Consider the following 26,949-nt stretch of genomic DNA (forward strand, 5'->3'; position numbering starts at 1 on the left):
CAGGGTCCAGGGGGAAGTTGTGGCTGCAGGTTGTTGCCAGAGCATTGCCCACAGCTCAGCTGCAGTGGGATCTCCTCCTGACAGAGATCCTGTGGGACCCCAGGCCGGACAAAGAGGAATTATTCAACAAAATGACAGCCCTTTTACATTTGTCAGGGAAAATCCCTGTACCCTAGAAAAGAAAGATGATTATTTGCAAGAGGAAAAGGACACATTTTCTTCTGTTCTGCTAGCAGCTAGTGACTGGATCACGACAGAGGGTTAGATTTCAGCATCACCTGTAAATAATCAGTTTATAGTAACAACTATGGAAAAAAGAGGATACTAGAGTCTTCATTCAGTATTCCTTTTATTTAAGAAAAATACATTAAAAAGATGACATCATAAATCCCACAAATTCCTTCAGTTACAGTTTCACCACCTGTGGAAAGATTTATGCAAAACTCAACATAGCTGGGATTATAAAAAATATAAACATGTTTTAAATTATAAAATAAGTTATAATAAGGTATTGGATTACAATCACCTCCATTTTACCAGCAGAGAGTGCCATTTCCTGAATTTAAAAAGCTTGTTTTCAGACCTCCAAAGACATTTTATTACTAAAACATTAAATTAAACAAACATTAAATTTAGTCACTAAACCACTGGAGAACTTGCTATGGAGTACACTTTTGATCTCATTGCTTACTTCTTATAAAGTGCTAGTTGAGTGTGGGGGAAGAAACAGGATGCCTTATTTTCAGTACATTTTATTAAAAACTCAGTGATGAGTATTCTGAACATCTCTGGAACCCCACGTAAATTCACACACTTCACTCTTTTCTCTTAGGGGAGACACTATATCTCAAATTTGTAAAAAGAAACCGAAGTTATAGAGCTGGGAACGAAAGGTAGATTTATTTGAAGAGATTCTCACTTCAACAAACATCTGTAGCTGAAAACTAAATCTGAAGAAATGTCACATCAAGAATCCACAACATTCCATTTAGAGTCTGGCACTTTGACATTTAGATTTAAAGACTAATATTACGCACATCATGATGGAAGCCTGTAAGCAGGCATCTAAACAGGCTCTCTTGCCACCTTCAGCTAAAACCCACAATCCAAACTATGCCACACTCAGATGGCCAACACGTTCTTTAACGGGTGAAACATTTAGCACTATGGAGAGTCAGAATAAGGAGCCAGCTGCGTGTACAGAACAGCAAGTAATTTTGATGCTGCCAACTGCCTTTGCTTGCTTCAGAAACCAGTTTTTAAAGACAAAAGGGATGATCCACTTCCCTTTTACTTTTTGCTTTTTTCAAATGCAGTGGATTCCAATTACAAGTCCAGTTCAAAGGAGAAAAGTTGTAGTGAAAGTGCCTGAGAGGGGTCTATTTTCACTACCGAAATTCAGTGCAAATGTATGAAGCTTATTTCCTAAAACTTTTCCATTCTCTTCTTCCAATATTGTCTGTTAATTTGTAGGCCATTAACTAGCACCAACCTTCATCCTGAAAAAAACAAAAAACAAAAACAGTTAATATCAAAATAGTTATATATTTTAGTCTTGTACAGCTTTAGACTTTAGTCTATATGATACTTTAAACTTTTCAGATGTTGTACTTTACAGTACCTTCAAGAACAAATAGTTTTGTATTAAAAAGTCAGTAGATGTTAATTTTTTAAATAAAAAAAAATTACCAGATGTCTAATAATAGCATACAATATAAATATATTTTCAATTGATTCCATGTTAAAGCAGTGTTCATAATATTTCCCTAACAATAGAAAAAGTAGGAGAAAACATGCATTATGGCTATAACAGGGGCTAGGGCTAATTAGTAAGCAGAGTTAGTAACTGCAAGGACAAACAATGAAAAAATGTTATTTACATAAAAGAACCAAACTATTCCTGGGTCCCCCATGCCCCATTCCTCACTATAAAATAAAGCTGAGCTGAGGAATTCCTTTGGAAGTTCCCCCCGTATCAGGAGTCAACATCTACATCAATGTATGTAAGCTACATTTTTAAAGAGGAATATTAGTTTCAGTTTCTAGTCATATTGAATATAATCTTGGTTAATAATGGCTACTGCAAATACCTTGTAAAGTACTAAAGTCCTAATGAAATCAATTTCTGAACCTCTTTGTGATATATACTAAAGAGAGCAAAGCTATTCAGGGGAGGAATTTGATTAGTTTGATGAACAACTAGTACATGTCCCCATATGGAACAAAATCTTATATTTGCTTATAATCTTTGTGTTATGCATTTATTTTTCACCCAAAGAACACAATATGATTTGTTCCTTCAATATTAAAATAGAGACATATAGAAGTAATGAAATAGAGATTAGATTTACATGTTAGATATCATTTTTCAATCAACTTTATTTAAAAGACTGAAAGAACACAATGTTCAAGTCTGTTGTGTTTGCAGAAAAACATTATATAGAAGAAATCTAGTATATTAGTGGTTAACCCAACAATGATGTCACATGCAACATTTCAGTTCACATCAAGAAAGAAAAGGTTAGAAGAAATAAGAACCTGTAGATTATATTCTCAATTTGAATTTAACATGGTATAATTCTACCCTGTTCTCTCAAATAACTGAATCAGAAGACACCATCTACATATTTTTAAGTGGAAGAAGATATTTTTCTATTACAAAATATGCCTTTCAAGACCCAGTTTAGATTTTGTTTCATCCATTGGTAGTTGATATGTTCTTGGAAATTGGAGCTTCCTGGATCTGGATTTCTAATGTAAGAACGGAACAGCAGAAAAAGGAGAGAACACTAATTGAATAAAATATGTTTGCAGAAATAGAAGAAAAAAATTAATAGTTTCTAAAAGGAGAGCTTATAAATGAACTAAGATTAAATTTAGGCTATTAGGAAGCCATTTTGATGGCAACATGCATTAAGCTGTGGTATTCTCTACCGGGGAAATGGTAGAACCCTTACTACTTGGAAATTTTAACAGTAGCAAGAGCAAGATATTATAAAACATTGTTTTTCTTTGTAAAACTTCCTCCAAAATACACCAAAAACTTATGTCCCACACTTTCAAGAAGTTAAAATATTCATTGGGATTGTGTGGTGTGTGTTAGAAACCTGCTAATACCAAGGGGGAAAGTTTTCGCCTTGTTTGGGATCAAATCAAGTATTGCTGTTTTATTGATACTCAGAGGAAGCAACCAACAATGACAAATTTTGGGGGACATCATATAATATGAAAACAATTTCTCATCTGTACATTTTTCTCTTTAGACATGAGGGATAAGGTGTTGCTGAGGGGGGAAGGAGTTGTACAACTCCACAACCTTCTTTTTGGAACGTGCTGTTTTAAAAATAAAGATTTTTTAAAGGTTTCTGTTTTCAGGAATTCTTTTCTACAGTTGCCGAATATACCAAGTAGTGAGAAGCATGCATAACATGTAGGGAACTTGTGAATTCACTGCCGCAGGTGGTTATTGAAGTAATAGTACAGACACATTTCAAGAAAGACAATTATAAGCTACACCATTTGTTACTTAGGAATTCTAAGAGAAGGGACAATGAGCTATGATACGTCAGATGTAATATGACAACCTCAGGAGTCAAATTTTCCCCCTGTTTCCCTCCCCACATCCATGTATACTTTTGCACAACTCAACAGTGGTAGTACAGGATGCAAAAAAATCTGCATGGTAACTAGTCCATTCCCCCACAAGTCAATGTGAAGCATAGGTTAAACTTCCTTATTATATTGCAAAGTAGTGTTGTTATTTTGTTTAGCAAATGAATTAAGCTGTAAGTGTATAAAGCAATTGACATAGTTCTATTCTAAACACTTACTATTCAACAAACTGATTTTCTCAATACATTACTGATTTCTATATAACGACAAAATGCTTGTTCCAGCAAATGCAATAGACAAACAGTTATCTATTAACAAACATAGGACAAAGGCAAGCTGCCTTTTTAATACTAGTGTTCTTTAATGCAGAATAGATTTTCCTGGGCGTATCCAACAAGCATTAAGTGAAGTAACAGGGTCAGTGGAGAAAGCAGTCCTTTTAAGTTGCTTTATAAAAACTTCTACATTTTTGCTTGTGATAAATTTTAGAGAAGTAATTCTAAACACCATCTTCATTTAATGACTAAATGCCATCCCTTTAGTGCTGCATACACGGTATTTTTTCTGACATCAGCTACATACAAGAAAAGTCTCAGTCATCTAAACAACCTTTTTTTTTCTCAAAAAAAGGAAATACTTATATCTTGGGCTTGCTTACCTATTTTTCTTCAAAACTGCCAATGGTATAATTGCAGCAACTGCACCAAGAACTACTTTAAAAAAAAACCCAAACCAAAGAACAATTTAGTAACAAAGTTAAATAAAACATAACATTTTGATTTCCCTAGGGATAAAGAAATGAGATTCTTCGCTCCCCTTTTGTTCCCCAATATTGTGCAGACACATTTCAGATAGAATCACAGCAGACTGCCTAACTCAGACAAATATTGTGAAGCGAAAACAGCTAAGAGCAGGAATACAGGCTTCTCTCCAGAGAATGGCAGTGCTTTTACATGGCACCACAGCACGTTAGAAATGGCAGACAAGTTCAAGAATTAATTAATAAATACCCTAAATCCCAGGGTATTTAGTAATTAAGTAGGGGGAAAACATTATGAGATGGAGAAAGGGCAATATTAAGATAGCCTTGACTCCAGATCTTAAAACTGTCATAACTTTAGTGCACTGAATGATTTTTTTCAGTTTTAAGTTACTTACCAATACCAATACCGGTGCCAATGCCTATGTCAATGAGTATGCCAAGCCCTAAAGAGAAACAAAAAACGTGAGCTAAAATATGAAACCAAATTCATGTCAATAACCTACAGGAATTTATCCACAATCCATGTAGATGAAGCTACATTTAGTGCCCTAGATTATATCACATTTTAAGGAACAATTAACGTAGTCACATAAACGTCACATTCTAAAATGGATAATCATTAGCTTTTGGAAACCATGATCTCACCCCTAGAGAGCCTCGTAATGAAGCAAAGTAGCTTTTCAAAGGATTGTACACATCTGTACCTTGTAGTACCAATAGGAAAACTACTGTTTAAATGGAGGACCCAATCTGGGTTTAAAGGTTTTCTATAATATGAACCACTGGATGTTAAGGGTTTTCTTGCACATGCTTCTAGGCTCTCATTTACCAAGCCTGCACTGGCCAGTCGTACGTTTGCCAAAATGCCTAGAAAGGCCAGAATCATTATACTCAGCTTGTCTAGACCAGGTACCACAATTTTTGCCCTAGCATATCATCATAGGTTAGTGTTATGTTATCTGGTATCACAGATATAAAGAGTGCTGTAATCTGTGTTTCTAATTACCCAAACAGATGGTTTCAAGGGACAGACTTTTGCTGTTCTTACTAGAATAAGATCATTTATCATCTAACCACTGGCTCTGGAAGATACTGAATGGGTAATTAATTCCTTGACACAGACTGCATAGAACTACAATCACTGATGTTAATGAGTTTTGCATTTAGAAATCCAGACTCCTGTTAAAGGAATGCTCAGACTAACATTTTAAGGGAAACATACAAAAGAGTAAAATAGCACTCCTGACCTTCATTGATACTGTGAAGTGGCCTTTGAATGGCTCCTGGAAATTTTGAACCCTATTTACCCACAGAAAATAAATCTATAGCCTTTAATGTTAATAATTTTAATATGAAAAATGGAGTGTACATATTCATTTATGCCCATATTGCTCATCATTACTGTAGGTTTCATAGGGTATGTCTACACTACCAGATTAGTTCGATTTAACTTAATTCGAATTTGTGGAATTGACCTTACAAAGTCGAATTTGTGTGTCCACACTAACGGGGCAAGCGTCAACATTGGAAGCGGTGCACTGTGGGAAGCTATCCCACAGTTCCCGCAGTCCCCGCTGCCCATTTGAATTCTGGGATTTCCCCACAATGCATGCTGGGGGGAAAAATGTGTCAAGGGCGGTCTTGGGTAACTGTCATCATTCAACGTGCTTTCGGACGTCTCAAGGGGAGATGGAGGAGCTTACTGACTCGCTCGGATCTCAGCGAAACCAATATCCCCATTGTTATTGCAGCTTGCTGTGTGCTCCACAATCTCTGTGAGAGCAAGGGGGAGACCTTTATGGCGGGATGGGAGGTTGAGGCAAATCGCCTGGCTGCTGATTATGCTCAGCCAGACAGCCGTGCAATTAGAAGAGCCCAGCGGGAAGCGCTGTGCATCCGGAAGGCTTTGAAAGCTAGGTTCCTCAGGGAGCAGGGTAACCTGTGACTGTTCAGTTTCTTTACAGAGAAGCTGAACCTGCCCCTGCTTCAGTTACTGTTGACTTTCTTCTGCGGTTACATACCCTGTTCACCACGTTTCCCCCCTTCCAACACACGTTTAAAAATAAAGTTAATGGAACATTGTTAATTAACAACGTTTTCTTTATTAATGAATTCACGTTAAAGGGTTGAAACAGGGACGCAGACTGTGGTGGGTAGGGTGTGCAGTGATGTTAACACCGCTTCTAAACTCGAGGAATGACAGGCTCCTGCTCCTAGAGCGGTCTGCAGTGCCGGACTGGTTGTTTCAACGGAGCCTGCCATCCTTCCTTTTCGGGACTCTGTGTGCGGGGGCTATGTGACCTTGTGGCGGGGGAGGACGGTTACAGATTCCCTGCTGCGTGGCTCTGTGGTCCGGGACAAGGACCGCTGCATCAGTTCTGTAACCGCCCTCCCATGCCACAAAGTCACGTACCCCCCACCCACACAGAACATGGAAAACACCTCCCAGACCGACCAGGGTGTCTACTGACTGCACTGTATGTGTGACCTGCTGTTGATCCTGCCCCCATGTCTGTACCCTGGTAAAGGTGACTGTCCTACGCAATTAACAACCCCCTTCCCTCCCCTTCACAGACAGTCTTCTGTAGAAAAACTTGACAGAAATAGTAATTAACAGCAAACTACTTTTAATAATCAACTACACAGTTAGGGGATGAAACTGGGATTGGGGCTTTGGTGAGCCAGGAAGGGAAGGACTTCTCAACATTTAGGGAATGAGAGCCTTCTTGTATTTGTGCACTCTGCAGGGGTGCAGTGACAGTTTTCACGGCCCCTGTTGCCCCTTCTTCTTGTTACTTTGGGTGAGGGGGGTTGGGGACTTTGTGGCGGGGGAGGGCGGTTGCAGATACAGTGCAGGGGGGCTCTGTCCTCCTGCCTGCGGTCCTGCAGAACATCCACAAGGTGCCGGAGCATGTCAAATTTTCCCTGGGCATTTCCTGTGTGGCTGGGATAGCTCCCGGATAGCTACTAAGGTCGATTTCCGTCCACACATAGCCTAATTCGACATAGCCATGTCGAATTTAGCGCTACTCCCCTCGTCGGGGAGGAGTACAGAATTTGAACTAAAGAGCCCTCTAGGTCGAACTAATTAGCTTCCTGGTGTGGACGGGTGCACGGTTAAGTCGAATTAACGCTGCTAAATTCGACATAAACTCCTAGTGTAGACCAGGCCATAGTGTTGGCAGAAATATGCAGTTTGGTCATTAAAATTTTGTTGTTGTTTTTGTGCTTTAAATAAAGCCCAATGAAAAACAGTTTAAAAACCAGGCAGGAAACTGTTTGTTGGGGAAAAAGGAGGTAGAACCACCATCACAAAAAAGAAAGCCAGTTGAGTTAGAAACAAGTTTGCAGTTGTGGTCCCCCTAAATTACTGACTAGAAGCCAGGACTTTAGTTTGCTTTTGGCAGAAATTCCATGTGATTCCAATCTCATGGACATAATTCTGCCACATGGATCAGCAACATTCAGGGGTTCTTTAGTGTGATAGATTTGAAAAACAATTGAAAGTATGTGGTCAGCGCCAGTTCTGAAGCTCCCTACAGCCAGGCTTCCCTGCTCACCACATGCGTTGCGCTACCCAGTCTAACAGTTCAAGTGTTTTTTTCTCTCCTCTCAGTACCTCACCTCCACCTTCAGGTGCAGTAGAGTTGCCAGCTGTATTCAGCGCAGAACCTGTAGAGAAAAGAAAGTTTTATTAAATACTTGAGGTGCTCTCCACACAACTATTTTAAATACCAAAAAAGCTGGCAGCGATTCCAGGCATGTAAAGACATCAACTCCCACAAGCAGATTTATATTGCCAAAACATACTGAATTTGAAAGAATCAAATCCACAACTGCTCATATTCTCTCCCCAAGACCTTTGAAGTAAAGCCCCCAAGCATGGCAGTGAAAGCACTGTCAGGCTGGATAACTGCTAGAGTCAACCCCCTCCCAGTGTTTTACCCACTTGATTTTCTCTAATATTTCTCTGTTGGGTATACCGTCAAGTCTGCACAAAGCAGAAGATCCACACACATTAGGTGCATTGCCCCTATTGCAGTGGTTCCCAAACTTTAACAACCTGTGAAACTCTTTCACTAAAATGTCAAGTCTCACGAACCCCCTCCTAAAAATGAATATTTCCAGGGATTTTCTCCTTTACCTGAGTATAAAAGCAGTGATCTTGGAAATATACAATTTGTTTTTATGACATGTTTATTACACACTATTTATTAATCATTACAGTATTTTTATTACATTATGAAAACGGCAAGATCTCACTTTCGTACCTTGTATCACTTTGAACAAGCCTGTTATAAGACAAGGCTCCTATGTTTAATCAAGGAATGTCAGATGTAAAACAGCATGAAGGTATTTAAGAAGCCAACTCAAAGAGTTCCTCCTACACAAGTATTCAGGTCTTGAGCAATCCAGGCAAACAACGCATGTTACAACAAAGCTTAAACTTGTTCTTCATAATAATTTAAAAAAATACTAGCTGCCTATTTAATTTTAAAAACAGCAAAAAAATACTCAGCTCCTTCTCCATTTCTTATAAGGAGTCTTGAAGTTTAAATCTCCTCAATGTGATAGATATGCTTGCTTTGATCTGCTTAGCTCTTGAAAGTCCAGGGGCTCTGGGCCGCTGGCCCCGTGCTGACCGGGGTCCCTAGGCACAGCTCTGTTTGCCATTAGGGATTTTTTTACCCGAGAACCCCATGTAACGTTTTGCGAACCCCAGTTTGGGAACCACTGCCCTATCATCATTCCAAGAGCTAATTCTCTCAGCTGTAAATTATCTACTCCTGAATGCTCATCCTTGGGATAACCATAGGGATTTGGAGACTAACAGTCTTTGTCCCAGGAAAAGCTACACCTAAGAAATAGAGTTTGTGCCACTGAAATGATCAGTGCTTGGAGGCCATAGAGCAATAGAAGATTTTCACACGCCACCTCCTACTGCAGCCAATAGTGTTATTAGTTGTGTCACAATAGCACGTGAGGGCTCAAGTCATGACTCAGGGCCCCACTGTGCTAAGCGCTGTAGAACCACACAACAAAAAGAAGGTCCCTGCCCCCATCACGCTCATTAGAGGTGCCATCAATCAGCCCGGACAATAATATTCCTTATCCACGTTATTGGCCACGTCACTCTCCTTTTGAGAGGAATCAGAGGAATGGGCCAAGGTCAGAGCACTGTGAGAATCCTTTGAAAAGTGGAAAGGGGAGAAGGTTCCATTAAAAGAAATGGTGCAGGAACAACGAAGTAGGAAATCCAGGAGAAGACTGAGTCAACAATGCCAAGGAAGGACACTGGTTTATGAATGGCATAAACTGAGAGAAAGAGGATGATTAGAAGCCCTAAAATTCAGCCATAAATAGATCATGGAAGACTAAAAGCATCAAAGAGCTTGAAATCCCAACTGCAGTTTGCCCCCGGCAGTAAAACATGGGTCATACAGCTTTGCTTTAAGCTTCCCAGACGCAAACCTGCCAATATTTAAGAAGTCCCCCCCCCCACCCGCCAAATCATTTTTAGCAGTTTGTTCTGTTGGTTTATATCTGCTTCTGTACTTATGCGTATGACTCTTGCCAGACATGTAAATACACTAAAAACAAAGACATGCCATCGAATTAATCCAAATAACCCAAAGCCGAGCAGCACCTCTTCTCTATTCTCTATGCCACTGAACTAAAACCAGAGAACAAAAGCTCTATTCCTGAGTCACATGGAACCTACCTAAAACAAGCACGCTAAAATACATGTTTATACTTTGTTGGGGGTAAAAATCATGAAATCTGCACTAATATACTCCCTTGATAGGCAACAGTGTCCATTAGTGGTTACTTTAAATATCCTTAGTCTGTTTCCAGTGCAATTTCTTTCAGCCTTTATAGAATCATCTCTACCAAAAAAAGAACAGGAGTACTTGTGGCACCTTATAGACTAAGGGTAGGTCCACACTAAGAAGGGGGGGTCGAACTAGGGTACGCAAATTCAGCTACGTGAATAGTGTAGCTGAATTCGAAGTACCCTAGTTCGAACTACTCACCCGTCCAGACGCCGCGGAATCGAAGTCCGCGGCTCCAAGGTCGACTCCGCCACCGCCGTTTGCAGTGGTGGAGTACCGGAGTCGACCGGAGCGCGCGGGGAGTTCGAACTATCGCGTCCAGATTAGACGCGATAGTTCGAACTCCGAGAAGTCAAACTCACCGCGTCGACCCGGCAGGTAAGTGTAGACTAGCCCTAACAAATTTATTTCAGCATAAGCTTTTGTGGGCTACAGCTCACTTCTTCAGATACACAGAAGTGAACACACAGACAGGAGATATTTATACATATAGAGAACATGAAAAGGTGGAAGTATGCATACCAACTGGAAGAGTCCAATCACTTCAAAGGTTGTTTTTCCTCCTGCTGATGATAGCTCATCTCAATTCATTGGACTCTTCCAGTTCTTTTTGCGGATACAGACTAACACAGCTGCTACTCTGAAACCCATCTCTACCAAGTGACCAATTTTTGCATGGACACTTATGACTCATTTCACTTAGGTCACCAGCATCCAAACCTGCCAACAGCTATTCCGTTTGACTAACAATAAGCCATAATCCAATACTCAAACACGAGGAGACAGAGCTTAGGATAATTATTCAGTTGGCTAGGTCCTCTAACCCTGTATTAATAATGTAGGTTTTTGTACTGAATTTAACAGATGAAGTCTTGACATTGTACATTTTTTCAAATCTGCCTGTCTTCTTCACAATGAAACATTTTTTCCCTTTATGTTACTATGTATTTTGGTATCGGATCAGCATTGCCCAACATATTGTTACTGAATACTGGATTTAATTTTAATACTATGATTCAGTTTGGTTGAATTGTACACTGCATTAATTGTTTCTGAGGGTAGAATTTTTCAATGTGTGAAATCTAACAAAAACAGATAGTATTATTTAGTCTACTTCACACACAGGTTTCTGGGATACAATGTTTACCATTTTAAAATGGACATTTACCACAGCATGGTGTTAACTTTACTGCATTATCTGTGATATTCTACTCCCATTACAGAACAAGGAATGGAAAACGCCACAAACACAATGAAAAGTTTAACTACGGGAAGTACTAACTGTCTAGTGCTCAGTGGTACCCATTTCACTTTTTACTTCCATTTAAAGTTCAATTTAAGTTTACAATCAACTGACAAAAACAAAAACATATTTCAAACTACAAGTCACAGAAGCCAGGGCTGAAATGCGAACCAGCTGCTTAACATAAGACAGTCCTAACTGCCCAAAGATGGCGAGTAGATCAATGGAGACAGAAAAGTAACAAAAGATACTCACCTAGACAAAACTCAGGGGCTTCCGCCCATGTTAAATTTTCAAGACAAGTAATGACAGGACTCAGTTCAGTTCTCTCATACCCTGGGCGACAGACATAACTCACATTGGTCCCAACAGAGTAGTAATTCTTCCTCGAATCCTCATCACTTAACACAGCAGACTTTAACCTTGGCGGGGCAAGACAGCTGCCTAGCAATAAAGCAAAATGAAAAACAAGGACTGAAATATTTAGCTCTAAAAAGCAGGTGAAAATAAAATCTGTACTTTTAGCTTTCTGTGTATATGTAAAGCACACACAACACTCAGTGCGCATGAGTGAAGGGTGCCAAACAGGTACCCAGCCAAAAAGTTTATGAGCTGGTGGCGTCAGCTGTACAGTTACAGAACGGGATATGATCATTGTACCTGAGATACGTCATACAACGTGTCTGTGTGGAGAGGGGAATTTAATTTATTTAAGGAAGAGAGGCAAGCACCTTGGGCAAAGTTACTGGGGACTGTTCCAAGCACAGTGGATGGCACACAGTACAGAAGAAGAATATAAAGGAAGCAGTCAAGAGAAAGAAGGTATGAGTAGAATGCATCATGAAGAAAGACAAGGAGAGATTTCCCTTCGCCCCTTCATCTCCAAACTAATTGATTATTCTGTTTACAACCACTGCACAGTCTTCTTTTCCCAGCTCTAACCCATAGACCTCCACCAGTCTGAATCCATGCTCTCCAGTCTACTGAAGCATGTCTCACTGAAGTGTCCTGCATCTTCCTTCTGCCTCAGTTCTAGAACTTCTATTCCATTCTCATCCTCCTGTTGACAACATTGGCCATCCCTATTATTGGCTGTCATCATGCTCTTCTATTGTTTTTTTCATTCCATCCCCTCAGTTTTCCTACTATTTCTTCAATCTCAAACCCTGAGGTCCAGTTTGGTGGATCCTTCCCATACCACTTCAGCAAAACTGATTGGGTGTACAAGAAAAAGAGGATGGGCTGAGGAGAGAATCCTCTCTCTCTGATCTTATCTGCTCTCACAGTTTTGGATGCTGTCATTTATACCAGCGACTCTCAAATCTCCCTTTTCGATGTCCTGCCAGCAGCTTAAATGATGCATGGGAGGGGGGAAGCCCTTGTTCCCTCCCAAACTTTTCTCCTCTCTACACTTGTAGTCACCACTGACTAAAAATATCACCACCGTCAGCTGCTCAGCTGTAATGTGGTCATCACATTTGACTTAGATCTTTCTACGAACTCTCACATCTAGGTTGTATCCAAATCTTGTCCTCTCTGTAGACGTGTGGACTCGCCCCTGCGGCGCCTCCTGCTGGTGACTTCTGGCAATTAGCTCGATTCAGCTCCAGAGTGCCCTCTGCAGGCCGGTGATCCGCCTGTCCTCTGCCCCCCACCCCATGTCCCTCCCTGGACCCGGTGCCCTTTTATCTGGGGTGCTGCCCTCTGGCAGTAACCCCTCAGTCTTAGGGTCTCCCCTCCCTGGGGAACCCCCACCCACTATCCCCACCTCACCTCAGGATAAGGCTACTGCCAGTCATTATCTAGCCCCCACACCCTGGGGGCAGGGGTGGCTCTAGGAATCTGGCCGCCCCAAGCAGGGCGGCATGCCGCAGGGGGCACGCTGCCGGTCGCCGGTCCCACGGTCTGGGGGACCTCTTGCAGGCGTGCCTGCGGAGGGTCCGCTGGTCCCACAGCTCCGGTGGAGCATCCGCAGGCATGACTGCAGAAGGTCCGCCGGAGCCGCCTGCCGCCCTGCCGGCAAAATGCCGCCCCAAGCCTTGGCGCGCTGGGGTCTGGAGCCGGCCCTGCCTGGGGGAAGATTGCAGTATCAGCCTACTCATCACTGGCAAGGTTGGGTTTGGACCTGCTGCCTTGGCCTACCTCTGGGCTGCCCTCTGCAACCCCCAGTACCTGTTAGCCCAATGCTAGGCCGCAGCCTGGGGCTTTCCAGGCTGGAGCTCCCTGGCTCCTCAACCTTTCCCTAGCCCTGTGTCACTCAGGTACCGTGTATCTAGCTTCCTGCAGCCAGGCCCTTCTCCCTCTACAGGCAGAAGGAAACTCTTTGGTCTTGGCTTCCCTGGCCTTCTCATAAGGCCCTGTTGCTCAGTTTGGGGTGTGGCCCCAGCTGCAACCATTTCCCTTAATCAGCCAGGGTTTTACCTTGCCCTCTGCAGGGCTTTTCCAACCCCTTCTAGGCTGGAGCTCATGGTCACCCCCCTACACCCTCCCATTTGTAACTTCTCCAAGATTCCAGCTTTTCTTTGTCCAGACCACCCACAGCTGTCAGCCAGGCCTACCTTGGATCCTCTTCTTTGGACTTGGCACTGGATTTGTTAAAGCAATTTTGAATAGACCTATTCAATGGGACATGACTTGACATTTCATAAGCAAAAGGTAGCCTAAGCAAAGAAAAGAAAATACTTACGACCACAAAACTCTTCTGTGTTTGACCACTGTGAGTTTGAAAGGCAAACGACAGTGTCTGACTTTCCTGGGATTTTAACAAAGCCAGCACTGCACTTGTATGTCACTTCTGTGCCGATAGGGAAGCCCTCTGTGTGATTAGTACCAGAAGGGATGGCATGACTCAGGCTTGGCAGGGCCCCACACTGACCTGTAAGAAAAACAAATTCACTTTAATAGGAGATATTTTAAATAAATTTCACACCACTGCCTCCAGCTGTGCCTTAAACCCTCAGGGACCTGCCACAGGCCTGCTGAGCCCCAGTTTGTTCTGTTGGTTTACATCTGCTTCTGTACTTATGGGTATGACTCTTGCCAGACATGTAAATACACTAAAAACAAAGAGATGCCATAGAATTAATCCAAATAACCCAAAGCTGAGCAGCACCTCTTCTCTATTCTCTCTGCCACTGAACTAAAACCAGAGAACCAAAGCTCTATTCCCGAGTCACACGGAACCTACCTAAAACATGCACACTAAAATACATGTTTATACTTTGTTAGGGGGTAAAAATCGTGACATCTGCACTAATATACTCCTTTGATAGGCAACAGTGTCCATTAGTGGTTACTTTAAATATCCTTAGTCTGTTTCCAATGCAATTTCTTTCAGCCTTTAAAGAATCATCTCTACCAAGTGATCAGTTTTTGCCTGGACACTTATGACTCATTTCATTTAGGTTGCCAGCATCCAAACCAGCCAACAGCTAGTGACAGAACATGGTTTTGGTTATGGTTAAGCCGTACATTCACTGGGGTGAAGTGAATTTCTTCTTTAGACTGTTCTTTCCTCTCTTATTAGTGCAGGTGGAGAGCTTTTAGGATTCTGGACCCATTTATTTTCGGGCAGGTCTGCATCACTACCTACGCTGTCAGTTGCTAAACTCTTCTTCTGACATGCCTATCTGAGTAAACATACAAATGCTCACAAACCAAGAAAGGTAGTACTCTATCAGGGAAAAAAAGACAATCAGTGCTGGGATGAATGTGCAAATGAACAAATAAGCTCTGTCAAGTTTTTAGGCAAGTACTAAGTGAGCATCATATTTGCATCTGTGAATAGCAGAATTATAGAAATTAAAATGACTTTCACACTGTACATTTTTATTCAAGTGGAAATTAGAACCCAACATTCTAGACTTTTAGCAAATCCAAGTTCTTCCAATTTACCTGAGGAAGTGTCAGTTACTTCTGTTCCTTTGGGAGGGACAGTTGTGGGTTTGTCTGTGGTAATTATGACTAAGACAAAAAGAAGAGGAAAAAGCAGCTGTGAACTTTACATCAGTCTCCCATCACCAGCTGGCCACTCAGAGTCAGGAGCTTGCCAAACTAATGTTTAGGAATCTACATCTTTAGCAACAAGACACGCTTATCCCACTTAAATGTTGTCACAGCGAGAGGCCAGGTACTATCAGTTGGCCTACCCTGCACACTGCTGCTGGGATCCCATTCATATATTCTAGCCCATAGCAACCCCTACATTGAGCTGTCTACCACTTTCCTTTACAAAAGTTCTCTTTAAAAAGAAAAAGAGCTCTAATACTTCCATGGTTTGCAGCAGGGATGTGAAAGGATCAGGGCGGTGCCTCTTGCTGTCACCATAAGTTAGATTTTGACAGTGTGTCATTTCCTTTCAGACTTACTCATCAGAACTTGCTAGAGTGACTTCTGAAGTCCCTGAACATGCTGCTCTCATTGAGAATTCTCTGCAAGTTCTTGCCGTGAGCAACTCAGCACTATGCCTTATTCTCTCTCGCATCAAAATACCCTTTGGCCTAGGAGAGGTTGCACTGTGTTGGGAACCAGGAGAGGAAGAGTTTAACTCTCATTATTTCTACTGACCGATGTTAATAATCCTGTGCCCTTGAAACCCTAAGTTATCACTGAACAAGGCATCCTCCCTGAATCAAAGTTACATGAGGTAAGAAGAGAACCCAGATCTCGTAAAATAAGGCTACTCGTTCATATAAAACCTATTGTTTGAGTGTGTTGTGCATCCTCCTCGAGTGGTTGGTATTCAGGAAACAGTTTACTCCTGCTGCCACCTATTAAAATTTGTTCATTAACTTATGTGATATGTTGCAGTGCTGTAGGTTCAAGAGTAAAACCCTGATGACACATGGAGTCAGAGGACAGTGTATTACATTTACCTGTAGATTTTTTTTTAATAAAAAGCTCAGAAGTTACATAAAACCCACAGTAGAAAAAAGTTTTTCAAGTTGTAAAATGAGCACTCAGAAGTTAGAAAAATGATTCAATTAAGGTTACCTATGCAATCTTAGCTCTTCCTCCTTGGGTTTATGTGAATTGTCAAGATTCTTTAGGATTAAGTTTCTAACAGTAACTAGGTTTCCCCACAAGTTATATATTTAAATGATTAATGTTTAACTGAATTTCCTCCTGTTTATGGGTTTGCCTAGCAATCAAATTATTGTTTTGTCTGGTGGGAGAAAGTACAAGAAGAAGAAGATAAAAACAGACAGTCACCTTTGCATTCAGGGGCAGACCCATTCCAGACTCCATTGACGTTATCTTTAGTTGTACAGTGAATGGAAGCCTCTCCAGTAAGTGAGAAATTATCACCACATTTGTAAGTTACCGATGAGTTATAGACAAAGATTTCCCCATTGTTGCCATTGTGCATCCCATTGGTAATATTAGGAGGAGGAGAACAAGTAATCGCTGAAGGAAAAGAGAATGGCATCATGAATATTAATGCACATTTCAGTTAGAGGTGAATTGAAAATATTAAGTAAACCTTTGTCCATGATCTCCCCTAAAATTTAGCTATTTGAAAATGTAATTAGCACTGTATTGTAACATAATGCGAGGCATTGCCTCCCTCAGAGACTGAAGGCTTTCTGCTTTCAAGCTTTTCTCCAAGCCAACTCCTTTCTTCTAGCAGATTTTGACCCTCTGAAACAAACCCCAGGAGACAGCCTTAACAGAACATGCACTCCCATGTTCTGTTAAGGAGCTGGGGCTCCTTGACTGACAATCTTAAAGGACAATGTGGTACTCCTACAAATTCCAGAAGCAGAATTCTTAAATTAGAACATTTCTTCTAGCTCCATCTGGTTCTAGACCAGATGGCAATAGTTAGATTCTCAGGTAGTGTCCAAAAGGACAAAAACAGTTAAAGCAAATAAACTGGGAAGAGGTTTTAATATTGAGTTTCAGCACCAAATAGCCTCAGATTAGGAGTGTGGAGTCCAGGTTTTTTGGACAGGAAAAGAGAAGAACAGAACAAGGAGGAACTACACTAAATTAAAAAAAAATGGATGACAGACTTCAAAGGATGAAGAGATTACTTAATGAAGAATGGGAAACTAACCAAACCTCACCACCCCAGTATTCTGCACACAGTGACGATTAGGTGACATTAGACCAGCTAAATTCTGTACAGAAGACGGTGCCAGGAGAACCATTTGAAGGGAAGGAGTGGACCTATGGGGTTGTGTTTGTTTGAAGTGTTAATTCTACAAAAGGCATCAGCACCAGGATGGATCCTCAGACATTTTCAGCCTGTCTTGCACTCCCAGCAATTTCTACAAGACTCTCTTATAATCCAAATTAAATAAAATGAAAGACAGATGAAAGCATCATCCAGTCATGAGCTCTTCTTAAAACCATGGTGATTGTCTTACATTCACAAGTTGGAAGTTCACTCCATTCAACTTGATCTCCTTTAAGCAAACACTGGATGAAAGTTCTCCCCTTTACTCGGTATCTAAAGAAAAGAAAGAAAAAAAAGTTTTAGTTCTGCACATGCTCCTGTAATAGTCCAGAAATTTGGGAAGTGGGTTCTTTCTGCCAGTAAAAGAAGGCATTAACTACTGAGTAGGGTGATTCCTGCTCTAGAAGAACCAGCATGATCACTGTAACCAAGCAATGCTGAGTAGCAATCTCGAGTTATTAAAGCCAGTTTACAACAAGCAAATCGGTGCCTATAAGATCGCAAAGACCAAGTTTACAGGAGCAATTTTTCACCTTAAAGTCTATACTAACCAGAGGCTTGGAATTTCTGGGTGATATCTTTGTTAAACTTTTTACAAGTGAAACAAATAGGCCTCTCCCCTCTCTGTATCATTTTAGTGCTTCTTATTTCTTGCATCTCCAGCAGGTGGAAGAAGTCCTTAAACCAGTTCCTGAATTTGAAGCATGTCAAGTGAACTAACAGTTTTTAGACTGTTCATCTTCTCAAAAAGTTTTCACATGGGTCAAAGGGGTTTGGACTTGTGAGTAGGAGAATGTCTCACCTCCTAGTTCCAATCTGTAGTACAGCGTTGAAGAGGTGGGCCATTAGCATGCTATACCTTCGCCATATAAATGGGAGGTGGGAGTCCTTGGTTCAGACTGCCAAATTCCACCACTCCTCTTATTTTACATCTGGTATTCTACCAGTCAACAGCGCTCCATCACCAACGCCATTTAGCTAGACGTCTAGCTTATTCCTGGCCAGGAAGTATTGAATATTGACAATGAAGTCACTTGGTTTTCACTACATTTTCTCTGTTTCTCAGTCTGTGGGGTTTGAAGGGATAACTCTGATCCCATCACAGAGAATCTAACAAAACCACATTAATTTTTACCATGATACTCATGCTTGTATTTCGTGCCAGTAAAAGAATCCGTTCAACTGTTTCAAGTCCAGAAAGTTCTCCCACAATCTAATGATGCTACAACTCACTATATACCACAGTAGCTTCTTAAAAGAACTACTTGAACAAACTGAAGTAAAACTCATGATACAATGCCAGGTTTCCCACACCCTGGTCTTGGATAACTGCTGCTACCACCAAACTTTGCACATGGAAATTTTATATTGTGTCACCTCTCACTCTGCTCCCATATTTCAAGAATCCAGGAGCTGATAAATATAGTAGATGCTCTTTGAAGGCCACAGCAAGAATAACCAATCACCATAGTTCAACTCCAGACTTGTTTAACAAACTTACTTTATTAATTACAAGTAAACCCATGAACTCATTTACTGTTCAACTAGAGGTGCCCTCTCAAGCACAGGGAATGTTTTGTTTTGTTTCTTAATAGATGACAACTCAGACTTTCTTTTCTGAAAGTTTGGATCCCTTGTCCTTCGAACACAGTCTCAACTACTCATTCTCAATAGCCTGGACTCCTATAGTCTCCCAAGAATTAGTCTCTGGCATCTCGAGAATCCTCTCCTACCACTTCCTGCAAAGTCCCAGAAAAACCCACTTCTAGCCAGCACATCTCAATTCTCCCTTCCAAAAGGGCCTCACCCAATTGCTGGAAATTGAATCAACATTCCATGATGGATCCTAGCAACCAAATGGGCCTTGACAGAGTCATCAGCTGTTAAATCACTGTCATGTTCAGCCACGTCTTACTTCCCACATACCCATACATAGAACAACATTAACTGAGCAAATTACCCAATATTTTCCACACCATAGCTGTTCCTTCTTCCTCTCAACTTAATCTTTCAAGAGGAGGCAGAAGGGAGGAATCACGAACTACACTTGGCTAACTTAGTTTGAAGGTTCTACTTTTTAAGCAGGTACCCCAGGCCAGACCTGCACAACTGTAGCACCGGTTCAGAATAAGTTTCGAAAGTTAGACCACACTTTCTAGTCTTAATTTTCCAGAAGTTCTACCCCAAGATAGGGTCTGTGAATTAATCAGCATCGGTTATTCTCACCAACTCTCACCCATCATCACAAAATATGTTTACTTTTGCACCAAACCGGTTATTTGTTGCATCAACAAGTCTGCCATGTTCTGGGCTTTTTGGAACACCACAAGATTTTCCTAGTAAAGAACATGATTGATATTAGCATGTTATGATGTTGGAAAAATCCCTAACATATTTAGAAGAGAATAAGGCAATGTCAGACCAATGATCTGGCTAGTTCAGTATCATGTCTCTTTTTTTAATCCTATTTCATTTAACTATGGATGTTCTATTCACATTAAATATCTAATCATATCACCTTATCAACTTCAACGGCGGAGATTCCCACTGCCTCTGACAACAGATTACTTGTGATGCTCTCCTCCAGCAGAAGAAACTTCTTACCATAAAGAACACACTATCAGAAATTCAGCACCTCCACGTACAGATCAACACAGACATGACATGTTCAGGCAGCCACAAAGAAAGATGCAAGGAACACTTCCGATTATACTGGTAAACATCTCAGCCCTGATGCACAAAAAGTTTTTTACACAGAAAAACATATGGCCTATTACAGGGGTCGGCAACCTTTCAGTCTACTTCACACACAGGTTTCCGGAATACAATGTTTACCATTTTAAAATGGACATGTACCACAGCATGGTGTTAACTTTACTGCATTATCTGTGATATTCTACTCCCATTACAGAACAAGGAATGGAAAACGCCACAAACACAATGAAAAGTTTAACTATGGGAAGTACTAACTGTCTAGTGATCAGTGGTACCCATTTCACTTTTTACTTCCATTTAAAGTTCAGTTTAAATTTACAATCAACTGACAAAAACATATTTCAAACTACAAGTCACAGAAGCCAGGACTGAAATGCGAACCAGCTGCTTAACATAAGACAGTTCTAACTGCCCAAAGATGGCGAGTAGATCAACGGAGACAGAAAAGTAACAAAAGATACTCACCTAGACAAAACTCAGGGGCTTCCGCCCATGTTAAATTTTCAAGACAAGTAATGACAGGACTCAGTTCAGTTCTCTCATACCCTGGGCGACAGACATAACTCACATTGGTCCCAACAGGGTAGTAATTCTTCCTCGAATCCTCATCACTTAACACAGCAGACTTTAACCTTGGCGGGGCAAGACAGCTGCCTAGCAAAAAAACAAAATGAAAAACAAGGACTGAAATATTTAGCTCTAAAAAGCAGGTGAAAATAAAATCTGTATTTGTAAGCTTTCTGTGTATATGTAAAGCACACACAACACTCAGTGCGCATGAGTGAAGGGTGCCAAACAGGTAACAGGTACCCAGCCAAAAAGTTTATGAGCTGGTGGCGTCAGCTGTACAGTTACAGAACAGCGTATGATCATTGTGCCTGAGACATGTCAGACAGGGTGTCTGTGTGGAGAGGGGAATTTAATTTATTTAAGGAAGAGAGGCAAGCACCTTGGGCAAAGTTACTGGGGACTGTTCCAAGCACAGTGGATGGCACACAATACAGAAGAAGAATAAAAAGGAAGCAGTCAAGAGAAAGAAGGTATGGGTAGAATGCATCATGAAGAAAGACAAGGAGAGATTTCCCTTCTCCCCTTCATCTCCAAACTAACTGATTATTCTGTTTACAACCACTGCACAGTCTTCTTTTCCCAGCTCTAACCCGTAGATCTCCGCCAGTCTAAATCCATGCTCTCCAGTCTCCTGAAGCATCTCTCACTGAAGTGTCCTGCATCTTCCTTCTGCCTCAGTTCTAGAACTTCTATTCCATTCTCGTCCTCCTGTTTACAACATTGACCATCCCTATTATTGGCTGTCATCATGATCATCTATTGGTTTTTTTCATTCCATCCCCTCACAGTTTTCCTACGATTTCTTCAATTTCATACCATGAGGTCCAGTTTGGTGGATCCTCTCCATACCACTTCAGCAAAACTGATTGGGTGTACAAGAAAAAGAGGGTGGGCTGAGGAAAGAATCCTCTCTCTCTCTCTCTGATCTTATCTGCTCTCACAGTTTTGGATGCTGTCGTTTATACTGACGACTCTCAAATCTCCCTTTTGGATGTCCTGCCAGCAGCTTAAATGATGCGTGGGGAGGAAAAAGCCCTTGTTCCCTCCCAAACTTTTCTCCTCTCTACACTTGTAGTCACCACTGATTAAAAAAAATCACCCCCCGTCAGCTGCTCAGCTGTAATGTGGTCATCACTTTTGACTCAGATCTTTCTACGAACTCTCACATCGAGGTTGTATCCAAATCTTGTCATCTCTGTAGACGTGTGGACTCGCCCCTGCGGCGCCGCCTGCTGGTGACTTCTGGCAATTAGCTCGATTCAGCTCCAGAGTGCCCTCTGCAGGCCGGTGATCTGCCTGTCCTCTGGCCCCCGTGCCCTTTTATCTGGGGTGCTGCCCCCTGGCAGTAAACCCTTAGTCTCAGGATCTCCCCTCCCACTATCCCCACAGGATAAGGCTACTGACAGTCATTGTATAGCCCCCACACCCTGGGGGAAGACTGCAGTATCAGCCTACTCATCACTGGCAAGGTTGGGTTTGGACCTGCTGCCTTGGCCTACATCTGGGCTGCCCTCTGCAACCCCCAGTACCTGTTAGCCCAATGCTAGGCCGCAGCCTGGGGCTTTCTAGGCTGGAGCTCCCTGGCTCCTCAGCCTTTCCCCAGCCCTGCTTCACTCAGGTACCCTGCAGCCAGACCCTTCTCCCTCTACAGGCAGAGGGAAACTCTTTGGTCTTGGCTTCCCTGGCCTTCTCATAAGGCCCTGTTGCTCAGTTTGGGGTGTGGCCCCAGCTGCAACCACTTCCCTCAATCAGCCAGGGTTTTACCTTGCCCTCTGCAGGGCTTTTCCAACCCCTTCTAGGCTGGAGCTCATGGTCTCCCCACTACACCCTCCCACTTGTAACTTCTCCAAGATTCCAGCTTTTCTTTGTCCAGACCACCCACAGCTGTCAGCCAGGCCTAGCTTGGATCCTCTTCTTTGGACTTGGCACTGGATTTGTTAAAGCAATTTTGAATAGACCTATTCAATGGGACATGACTTGACATTTCATAAGCAAAAGGTAGCCTAAGCAAAGAAAAGAAAATTCTTACAACCACAAAACTCTTCTATGTTTGACCACTGTGAGTTTGAAAGGCAAACGACAGTGTCTGACTTTCCTGGGATTTTAACAAAGCCAGCACTGCACTTGTATGTCACTTCTGTGCCGATAGGGAAGCCCTCTGTGTGATTGGTACCAGAAGGGGTGGCATGACTCAGGCTTGGCAGGGCCCCACACTGACCTGTAAGAAAAACAAATTCACTTGAATAGGAGATATTTATTTTAAATAATTTCACACCACTGCCTCCAGCTGTGCCTTAAACCCTCCAAGGACCTGCCACAGGCCTGCTGAGCCCCAGCTGGGGGCGGGTGATGTTCCCCAGTACCCTGTGAGAACAGACTGGCTGGATTCCCACAGCCAGGGGTTTAAACTAGGAAGGGGTGCAGAGCCCCTCAAGAGAAATCTGGGGCCCAGCCCATCATGTCTGTTGGGCCCCACCCCATTCACGTAAGTTACTGAGGTTTTGGTCCTGATCCAGACAAGTATTCCCCTTCCCCTGACAGCCCGGAGATCCCCACAAGGTCCCAGTGACAGCTGGAGACAGCCCAAGGGCCAAAGCCAGCCCGTGCGGAGCGGCTCCTTGCGTGGTCTGGCAAAGTCCCAGTGAGGGCAGCCCCTGGGGGGCTCAGGCTGAGATTGTCCACAGCCCCCAGACTGCAGGAAGCCCTGCCCCGCACGCTGGGGTCTCTTGGTCCCTCAGGGGTCTTAGCACAGCTGCCCCTGTCCCAGACACTCACCGCAAGCCCCGGGCAGCAGCAGCAGCAGCACAAATCCTAGGAGCCAGAGTGGGTGGCAGCAGGCTGGCCTCGCAGCAGTGGCGACAAACACCATGAGAGGCCCAATCCTCCAAGCCGAGACCAACTGGCTGCCAAGCGAGCAACAGGGCAGGGCCACTTCAGGAAGCATGAGAGCTGCACTGGTGCCTCTCTCCGCTCCTCTGGCGAGGTGCCCGTGGGCAGCGCTGTAATTACATAGCAGGCTACACTGGCCCTCAGAGGAATCCAGCAGCCAGACGGTGCAAAGGGAAGCTGAAAATCGCCCCCTTCCCTGCCAGTGCCTTCAGTGTGACGCCGCTCGGCAGCTGCAGCCTTGCCCAGCTCTCCTGAAGTTGCGGAACTTCTTGACAGCTGAGGCTCAAAGTATGTGTTTGTGCTCATGAGTAACGTGTTCCTGCCTCACACAAGGATCCTCCCTCTCCCAGCGCTGAGTCACTGCATCCTCACCTAGGTGAAGGAATGAACAGTACCCTCGCCCTGCTCTCTCCTCTCATTCCTGTCCCGATGGCATGAAAGTGCGGGGGGGCAGGGTTGCTCTAGTGCGGGAGACAGGCAGGGCCATAAAACAACACAGCCAAGTGCACAAAAGAGAATTTCATGTGGAAAATATGCAGTCACTCTAAGCACTACATCGCTGATTTTAGTTTCATCCATGCTTTGTGCCTATTGTTTGTTCTGTTACTGAGTTGGACAGTCCCTGAGCAGTGAGGGTGTTCAGCACAGCACAGGATCAGACTCTCAGGAGCTGTTTACGGTAGAAAATTTTTACTCCCTTTAACTACAGCAGTAGAGCAAATGCTATACGGTCCCCCTTACTGTGGGCTCAGCTATATCAGAAAGATGCTTATAGCATTCTAGTGATTCTTGTAAGGGCAGGGCAATACGTTAAACCAGCAGAAGTCACCTTTTGTCCACTATAACTACATCCATAGTAGGGCTTTTTACCAGTATAACTTTTTTTTTTTAAAGTGAAAATCACTCCCCTACCAGACATAGTTATACTTGTCGTGCTTTTGAGTGTACGCCAAGTCTTAGTGAAACATTCACCGTTGTTTAAGCAATTTCATGGTTGTCCACTCACTAAGTGGCCCTTTAACTCCAGTTGTAAAATGTGATGGAAAGTGGACTGTAACGACACATTCACTGTAAATCCAGCAACGCAATTACTCTGTGGTCAGACTTTCACTAGACAGCGAGTACAGTGCAGCCGCAACAGACATATCACTATGGTGAAATACACTGTAAAGTATGCAAATCAGTTAAGGAAATAATTATCTGTTAAATGGAAAACAAACCAACCCTATGAGGAAGCCCTGATAACTCTGTGACGTACTGAGCATAGACTATTAGCTGCAGTGAGCATTCAAATTACTTGGACAGAAACCAAATCACAGCAGCACAACCTAAGCTATGAAGTAAGTGGCTGGGTAATGTGAAAGTACCATATATTTGTATGAATGCATTTCACAGCATAGCCCAACAAAACATGCAAACAGCAAAACATGCAAACAGTGGTCTCAACCTGGGACCAATCTCTTCAGTTCAAGTCTTTGTCTTCTCAGCGTTCTTGATACCGTCAGTGTAGGTGAGGGAGGAGAGAGGTAATCGCATGATGTCACTTTATACCCTCAGCCCATGACCCTGGAAAATGGAAAAGACTAGTCCAGCTGTGTCCTGGTGGGCTTTTCTGAGTCCCAGAGTAGGGCAAAGTGCATTGTGTGGTGCCTGAGCAACTCTCCTACAGAATTGTAAATCACAACTCCACTGCTGATCAATGGTCACCCAGCCCCCGCCTGGATGTGGATCACCTCCCTCACTGTCACTGGAGAAACAGCAGTGGGTGACTCCCAAACTCACAATATATTTAAAAAAACCTAAAACCATAACAGAATCTCATCACTTCATACAGACCAATGATATACATACCTTGACAGAACAATGGGCTTCAGCAGATCACGACCTTTCATATGATCTCTCACCCGGCATGCCTTGTATGAAATATCACCACCATATATAAAAGGTGAATATGGGGGTTATAGGGTGCTACTTTAAGGTAGCATGTGTCATAGTGGGGGTCTCAGAGAAGCTATATTGCCCATAAACTAAAAAAAATGAATGGTAGGAGTTTATGAAAAATGAATTCTCTTTTTCTGAGCCAGAGCAATGAGTCGTCGTGCAGCAATACACAAGCCAGGTGCTGCAGCACATACATCTTCCTTCTTGGGTTTGTTGGGTGGTTCTCCACCTGCCAGGGGAACTGAGATTTTAATCATGACGCAGCTCATGTTTTAGAGGGTCTGAGAGATTTTTTAGGATCGGGTCAGAACAGCTAAAAGGTGGTTAGTTAGGAGTGAACATTTCAGGTCTGTCAATCTTGCTGATGTGTCATTTAGCGCTGGACTTCAGGCACAACCCTGCAAGGTGTAAGGCACCTTATGGGAGCTGCTGAGTGTCCTCAACTCCAATTGACTTCCATGGGAGTGGAGAGCACTGAGCCCCCTGCAGGATTGTGCCAGAAAACCTGTTCCACTGAGTCTCAGAGCTCAGGTCAGCCCGACTCTTCCCCCACATCTCGGGGCCTCTGAGTCCAGGCTTCAGCCCAAATCCAAATGTTTACAACGCAATTTCATAGCCTCACAGCCCGCATCCGAACCAACTGACCTGGGCCAGCCACAGCTGTGCTGTGGGTCTTTTATACCCCTCCCCCAATGCAGCCACCTTTGGGAAGCAAAGTAACTCCTGCCTAACAGCACACAGCACCTTTACATAAGTTTAGGGCAGGAACTGAGGACACCAGGGTGAATGCTTTGACTCTTGCAGGAATGGTCTTAGGATTTTTAATGGCCACTAGCAGTCAAAATCTTGGTTTTACCTCTCATCTGAAACAGAGCACCATTCACATCATGCTTGGATTCATTGCTACATCCAGAGGGAAGAGCGCCACCTACTGAAGCATTAGCATCATTTCTTGCAGCAAGTGATTTTTCCAGGTCCCCCATCCAAGTAATAACCCAGATCCAGCACTCTGTAGTTCATGAAGTCTGAGGCGTTCACAGCTTGCCTTGTCACAGATACTAAAGAGAATTAATCAAATAATGGTGAGTAATATTGGTTGCTAACTTTTGCAATGCTTCCATCAAATTACTGGTGCATACATTTTCCCAATAATTAACAAGTTTTAAGATGAAATCTGAGTGCTATTCAGAAAGGTACAGAT

At 42.7% G+C, this 26,949-nt stretch overlaps 1 protein-coding gene across 5 annotated transcripts; it reads right to left on the minus strand.

Moving 5' to 3' along the window:
- Positions 1-320: 320 nt before the first annotated feature.
- LOC123368450 (complement decay-accelerating factor-like) lies at positions 321-26,720 on the minus strand. Of its 5 annotated transcripts, none has more exons than XM_045013238.1 (11): positions 26,605-26,720; positions 22,948-23,136; positions 20,917-21,002; positions 17,824-17,906; positions 16,664-16,858; positions 15,347-15,415; positions 14,283-14,327; positions 8,000-8,047; positions 4,771-4,818; positions 4,271-4,325; positions 321-1,499 (listed from the first exon to the last, which is right to left on the minus strand). In XM_045013238.1, the coding sequence occupies exons 3-11, from the start codon at positions 20,955-20,957 to the stop codon at positions 1,478-1,480; spliced, it is 606 nt and encodes a 201-aa protein (XP_044869173.1). In that variant the 5' UTR covers positions 20,958-21,002; positions 22,948-23,136; positions 26,605-26,720; the 3' UTR covers positions 321-1,477. The 5 variants fall into 5 exon arrangements, 4 of the variants coding, with proteins under 4 accessions (XP_044869173.1, XP_044869172.1, XP_044869175.1 ...); XM_045013237.1 differs by lacking the exon at positions 26,605-26,720 and adding an exon at positions 23,694-24,091; XM_045013240.1 differs by lacking the exons at positions 14,283-14,327; positions 26,605-26,720 and adding an exon at positions 23,694-24,091.
- Positions 26,721-26,949: the final 229 nt, after the last annotated feature.

This window comes from Mauremys mutica, chromosome 4 (genome assembly GCF_020497125.1).
Source record: "Mauremys mutica isolate MM-2020 ecotype Southern chromosome 4, ASM2049712v1, whole genome shotgun sequence".
NCBI classification, from domain to species: Eukaryota; Metazoa; Chordata; order Testudines; family Geoemydidae; genus Mauremys; species Mauremys mutica.

Coding starts and splice junctions, on each gene's coding strand:
- LOC123368450 (XM_045013238.1), bottom strand. CDS start 20,957: ATGAGGATTCGAGGAAGAATTACTACCCTGTTGGGACCAAT. Junction 4,819..7,999: donor TACTGCACCTGAAGGTGGAG/GTGAGGTACTGA, acceptor GTTTCTCTTTAG/GGCTTGGCATACTCATTGAC. Junction 4,326..4,770: donor TGGCACCGGTATTGGTATTG/GTAAGTAACTTA, acceptor TTTTTTTTAAAG/TAGTTCTTGGTGCAGTTGCT.